The 6,321-nt window shown below is 41.4% G+C and overlaps 2 protein-coding genes across 2 annotated transcripts in view; both read left to right on the forward strand.

Moving 5' to 3' along the window:
- The window catches only part of LOC102300397 (nebulin), a gene marked incomplete at its 3' end in the record, with an annotated part of 74,303 nt that overhangs the window by 54,900 nt on the left and 13,082 nt on the right, over positions 1-6,321 (forward strand). The window contains 7 exon segments of the mRNA XM_042215763.1: positions 63-173; positions 520-630; positions 2,638-2,745; positions 2,943-3,053; positions 3,272-3,379; positions 3,828-3,938; positions 4,825-4,935. Of these exon segments, the coding sequence (XP_042071697.1) occupies positions 63-173; positions 520-630; positions 2,638-2,745; positions 2,943-3,053; positions 3,272-3,379; positions 3,828-3,938; positions 4,825-4,935 (771 nt within the window).
- nebl (nebulette) overlaps positions 1-6,321 on the forward strand; it is a 25,323-nt gene that overhangs the window by 1,712 nt on the left and 17,290 nt on the right. The window contains exons 2-8 of the mRNA XM_042215762.1: positions 63-173; positions 520-630; positions 2,638-2,745; positions 2,943-3,053; positions 3,272-3,379; positions 3,828-3,938; positions 4,825-4,935. Of these exons, the coding sequence (XP_042071696.1) occupies positions 63-173; positions 520-630; positions 2,638-2,745; positions 2,943-3,053; positions 3,272-3,379; positions 3,828-3,938; positions 4,825-4,935 (771 nt within the window). The remainder of the gene's footprint in view (positions 1-62; positions 174-519; positions 631-2,637; positions 2,746-2,942; positions 3,054-3,271; positions 3,380-3,827; positions 3,939-4,824; positions 4,936-6,321) is intronic.

Genomic DNA, 6,321 nt, shown 5'->3' on the forward strand with positions numbered 1-6,321 from the left:
TGTCTGAATTAGTTCAGGATTGGGGGTCACTGGGCCTTAGGTCTTTCTTTTTCCCTCTGCAGTGTAAATACAAGGAGAACGGCATCAAGAGCCTCTCTCAGAGTCTCTACTCGCATCTACCAGAAACAGCCGAGACTCAGTTAGCACGAACTGTGTCTGAGCTGCAGAGTGAGGTGAGGAAAACGAGAGCATTTCATTTTTAGTTAACAGGATCATAGAGTTGTTGTGTCTGTTCTTGACTGTTAAACTAAAAGTGAGTTAGTCATAAATCCATCCAAGTGTTTTATTATTACCTGCACAATAAACACAGAGGATGTAACTTTCTAAGAATCAGTGACTCAGTAGTTATTATCTTTACACCTGCAGATGCTGGTTCAAAAGTAAATCACAGTCCAAAAAGTGTCCATGTTTACGGTCTGTGAGCCGCCAATGAGACTGATGGCAACAATGTGGCTTTTTAATGTTCGGTTATGTTGTTTTGAACCTGCAAGCAAATATTCTGACTGATGTTTTCTTTAGGCCAAGTACAAGGAGGCGAGCAAAAAGGAGGCGACCAGCTGTCTGTACCATCAGCTGCCTGAAACACTGGAGACTCAGCATGCTAAAGAGGCTACTGAGCTACAAAGTCAGGTTCGAGATGTGACTGTCAGAAAAAAATTCAAGAGATTTACGGCTCTTTATTGACTTTGTGCAAGCATCATTAAATCATAGCAATCTCCCTCACATGGCACATGATAAATACCTGACATACATAAGAATACAACAGGCTGACACGTATTATAAAGTACATATTTTCCATACCAATATCAGTGCTGTTATTCTCATTTATCTGTGAATTTTATCCACCTTTCCAGGCACCCCAGGCTTGATGTTTTTATATTTTTAAAAACTGCAGTTTCTGCCAAATAATAATCCATCTGTTTTGAGAGGACTGGAGTGAGGAGCCAAATACAGACACCAAAGCAGATGGAAGTAACAGAAGTCAAGCTTTTATTTCAGTTTATAGAAAAAAGTTCCAAAATTATCAAAGTCCAGAAGGTGAAGTAACACAGATATCCAAGAAGTAAACACGAAGAAACATGGAGCGAATAACAGCAACAAACAGGGCTGCACATAAAGACGCCTCAACAGGAAGGAAACCTTTGTACTGTAGATAGTCTGGTACACGGCTGCCGACACGCTTCTTTGAGGGGTGGCTGTAGCTCAGGAGGTAGAGGAGGGCATCTACTGATCAGAAGGTCGGTCGTTTGATCCTTGGCTCCCTGTAGTCTGCATGTCAAACATCCTCGGGCAACATATTAACCCCAAGTTGCTCTCGATGCATCCATCGGAGTGTGAATGTGTGTGAATGTAGTTAGTAAGCACTGAAAAGCAAAGAAGAAAGTGCTTGTGTGATTGGATGAATGTGCACTTTGAGTACTCGGGAGTGTAGAAAAGCACTATATAAGAATCAGAGCGTTTACTGCTTACACAAAGAGACGCAGGAAGAACGCAGGTTAAAACAATCAATGACACGTGAGGCAAGTTCGTTACAACAGCAGGAAAACAGAGTTATTAAAGAAAGAAAACAACAGAAAACTTAGTTTGAAAAACAAAAAGACTGGAATAAAATCCACAGGAGGCAACAAACATTTCCACAGAAAAAAGGAGGAAAAGACTGAAGTAAGAAAGTCAATACGTACATTTTTCTACACGTTCATGTACACGCACAAATTTGGCATCACTGTACACCAAAAACGTTAATGCAGTCAGATCAGTGTTGTTCCCGTCACCATTCTGTTTCTTATATGAAAATAATTATTGTGTTTTTTTGCAGTAGTTCAGACGTTTAAACTGACATTTAAAGGATAAAGTCCTGAAAATGATTTCATGTTTAAACGTTTTGAAAAGGCCTCAAGTTGGAGAAATGATTTCTGAAAAAAAGAAATAAAATTAAAAAATAATGTTGTTGTGTCAGTATTTTATGGCAGATTTTGTTTGTGTACTTTTTTGTACACAAGGGTGTCAAAAGGGTGCAAATAACAAGGCAACAAGGCCACTGTGTGGTCCCACACACACACAACACACACACACACACACACACACACACACAAACACACACACACACACACACACAAAAAAAAAAAAAAAAAAAAAAAAAAAAAAAAATGCAAATAAATGTGTCAATTATTATTTCAAATCAGAATTAATTCATTAAATATTAAATAATGACTTAAATGTAGAATAATCTTGTTTAAAACATTTAATACAGTATTTATCTGTTTACAATTGTATTTAATTAATTTCACTTTTAATTGATGATTTAGTGTTTGAAGTTTTGGTATCGGGTTTAAATTGTCAGGTGTTTGTTTGTTTGTTTGTTTGTTTGTTTGTTTGTTTGTTTGTTTGTTTGTTTGTTTGTTTGTTTGTTAACAAGTTCGGGGTCCATTTTTGATTTCGTTTTTGTTCGGCTGAGTTTGAGTACTTTCTGTCCGTGTCTACCATTTTTTCTGCATCAATTTTTTTTTTTATTGAGCTTGACTTTGATCGTTCTCCCGCTCATATAAAACGTCTGTAGATAGAACAAATTCTGACTTTTTTGTGTAGATTTTTTTCTGTTACGGTGTATGATTAACCGAGTGTGTCTCTGCTCTCCAGGTGAAATACAAGGACGGTAAGAAGGAGCTGAGCACCAACCTGTACTCACTGCTGCCTGAGACAGAGGAGATCAAGTTTGCTAAAGCAGTGACGGAGCTTCAGAGTGAGGTGGGCCGACGTCCGCAACGTGTAACAACATGTTGGTCCAATAGTTTCACTGCAGCTTGTTCTGTGTCATAAAATTGCTAAAAAAAAAAATCCCAATGATTCATCGTGTTGATGTTGTTACAACATCCTAATTTACTGTTCTCATTTTTCTCTGGACACTTTTTCATCATCTGACTCTGCATGTTTGTGTGCTGCAGAATAAATACAAGCAGAAAGGCAGACAGGAGATCAGCAGCAGTGTTTTCCATCAGATGCCGGAGACCAAAGAGATGGAGTTTGTTAAGCACATCTCAGAATTTCAGAGCGAGGTGAGCTGCAGCATGCACCAGATTTACTCATTTACACCTATTTAGGTCAAATTTGACAAAATATGCTCCAAAACTGTGGAGTGTTTAGAAACTAACAGCCCTGTATGTTTATGTCAAGTACTGTTCTGTTCATGGTATGTAAATTTACTGCTTCTCTCAGAAATATAGCAAATATATCTCTCAATGTGTTTTTTCCTCTGTGCGTCTGGCTCTTCTAGTCAAAATACAAGAAGGACAAAGAGGATCTGCCCAACACTTTGTACTCGCTGCTGCCTGAAACTCTGGAGACTCAGTTTGTTAAAGAGATGGCTGAGACACACAGCGAGGTGGGAGCTGTGTGTGTTCACAGTTTGATTGCACATTGAAAATTAAGCATGTATAAAAATAAATCAAATACAACTCTGTGAATGTGGGGAATAAAAAAGCTTTCTGTGTTTGCTGTTTTTGCTGGTAACATTTTACTAACGTCTGGCTTCGTGAACTTACTGTAAATAGCCTAAAAATCATAAATATGGAGGTCTTTAATTTGGATTTAGGCTGATTTTCTTTCTGTCAGCTTTTTCAGTTTTAGAATTGAGTGTCATCTGCAAACAGCTGTATATTCTGTGCTCCCCGTGCTCCAGGCCTGCATGCTGCATACTTCTGTTATAAAGATGTCAGTGCAAGCTCCAAATCTATTCAAACACAGACAGAATCAGATGCAGTGTGAGGTGCAGGCGTGTGCTCAGTGTCACTGAGCAGTTATTAATCTCCTGTCTTGTTTTCATCACCCAGAATAAATACAAAGAGGCGGGTAAGAAGGAGATGGTGAAGTGTCTGTACTCTCTGCTGCCCGAGACCAAAGAAACTCAGCATGCCAAGGAGCAGAGCCAGCTGCACAGCGAGGTACATTTAAACATGCAGCCACTGCTCTCTGAACCTTCATGAGCATGTTGTGAGTCAGCAGCAGGTTCGCTTTACAGGCGGGATTGTTCCCGTTTGCTGTTTTTGAACAAGGCAGGGCCAAATATCACGACGCACTTCCTTTGAAGTACTGGTGTCTTGATACAGAAGTGCTGATGTTGTATTTATAACACACATTTAATCGTTTTGTGAATGTTTGTGCAGCTCTGGTTGGAGACTGTCTCTACCTTTCAGATTCTTATTACAAATGCAGAACAAGTTAACAGTGAGATTTACCTGCTTTTCAGATTTTCTGTGCATTACAGTATCATTGGCATGAAGGTTTTTTGCTATGATAACAGTGTTGTTTCTTATAAAAAGGATGTTTGTGTAGTAACAGAAAAAATCTATTTAAAGTTTTATGGTTGATCATTGAGTTTTCAGGCAGGATTTGCTTTATTTTTGCCTCATGGGATCACGGGGGAGCAGCACATGGGAACAACTGCTGTTCAGCAAACCAACAGGGCATTTCCATTTGTTTACCTGTGCACATGTGCTGCTGCACTTTATGTTGTTTTTTAATCAGTCTGTAGCTCGGTGCAGTGTTTCCAGTTTAGAGATGAAAATCATTAAAATCAGCTTAACTGTGTAAGTCAGGCAGGCGTCATTACATTCTGGTAGACCTCAGCACACACAACTGTTGTGATCATATTTTTTGAGCAGATTTATGATGCATCAGCCTCATAATAATAAATATTTCATTATGAAATCTCTAATTATGCAGAACTTTAAAATAAATGCTGGTGAGACAGTAAAGCAAAATGCTTTTTTAAAAGACGTCCTGATGTGGTCGGCGTCTGTTGATGTGGTTCACGTGTTTGTGTCGCAGAAAGCTTACAGGGAGGAGAGCAAGAAAGAAGCCGGCTGTAGTCTCTATGCCCAGATGCCCCAAACCATCGAGACCGTGTTTGCCAAAGAGCTGAGCAAGACACAGAGCGATGTGAGTGTGACGCCGCCTTCACAGCATCAAGTCAGAGACACCAAATCGATATTCGCGCTCAGTTTAATGAGCAAACGGAGCAAACTTGAGATATAAAAGCTGAGCTTTTGAAAGAGCAACAACAGAAAAATATTGAACTTCTCTGCATGTTTTTAAGCAGCAAAGCGATGAAACGTGAACATGTTTAGACAGATGTCACACCTCTGGAATTATAATCCACTCGGAGTTCACATTTCTAACTAAAGAGCAGATGGGAGGCATTTAAACAGCAACATCCCGCGGTCCTGTGTTACACACACACACAAATACACACACAGACACACACACAGACACGCTCAGGGGAAGTGTTTTGTGAGTTGGTATCATTTTGTCTGTAGAAGCGTGAAAACAGGGAGCAGCTGTGTGGTGCTCCAGAGCCTGAGGACACAGACACTGACCTACTGTCCACCACACACACACACACACACACACACACACACACACACACACACACACACACACACACACACAGTAGTGGCAGATTGAAGCTGATAAACTGGGACAGACACACACTTCTCACAGACTCACTGCTGGAAACTGACACCTGTGACAGATTTTACAAACTGTCCACGAGCTGGACGCTGCTGATGTTCATGAGCATGTGATGGTGAATCTGGAGAGAGAAAGGATGACTGTGTTTCACACCTTTCAACAGTTCCCAGAAGAGTGCTTTGGATGAGAGATGAAGGTGTTAGGACAAGATGGATAAGATGCTCGAGGAAGTATAAAAAGATAGTCAGGATTAAAAACAGAAGGAGGCAGCTGAGTGGTTAAAGGCCCGTCCATGTCCCAGCTGAGGTGTGTCAGGCTTGTCCTGGTGGGTGGAGGCCTCAGGGCAGATTCCGGACACTGGAAAGGTTGTGTCTCTGTAAGCTTGGGAACACCTCCCAGGACAAAAGGGCATCTGTGCTTAGACTCCTGCCCCATCACCAGTGTAGGTGGAGTTAAAGACTCAAAGTGTCACGGTCTGGCTGGCAGACCGTGGAGATGTGGGGAAAGGAGGACCCAAAACGCAGACTCTGCGATGCAAACAGTGCTCTTTATTTACAGTGAAAAGGCTGTAAATACAATAACTCCCCGTTGCTCCCTTGAACCCCGTGTGCGTGCTTCCCTCCGATATCTGTGCTCGTGCTCCCCGCTGTTGTGTTTCCGCACCCCTGTGCGTGCTGCCTCTCCGGACCACTCCTCCGCCTGTAGGGAAACCAGAGACGCAGCCGTCAACACTAACCCTCGGCGGGCATATACGCACAGCACAGACCTACGCTAACACACACTGACTTGGTAAGATAACTCAATGATCCCGCGTCGGTGGGAGCTCCAAGACTCTCCTAAGTAGCTCCCCCGACG

The sequence above is a fragment of the Haplochromis burtoni genome, unplaced genomic scaffold (assembly GCF_018398535.1).
Source record: "Haplochromis burtoni strain Fernald_Lab_line unplaced genomic scaffold, NCSU_Asbu1 Contig_817, whole genome shotgun sequence".
In the NCBI taxonomy this organism is placed as follows: Eukaryota; Metazoa; Chordata; class Actinopteri; order Cichliformes; family Cichlidae; genus Haplochromis; species Haplochromis burtoni.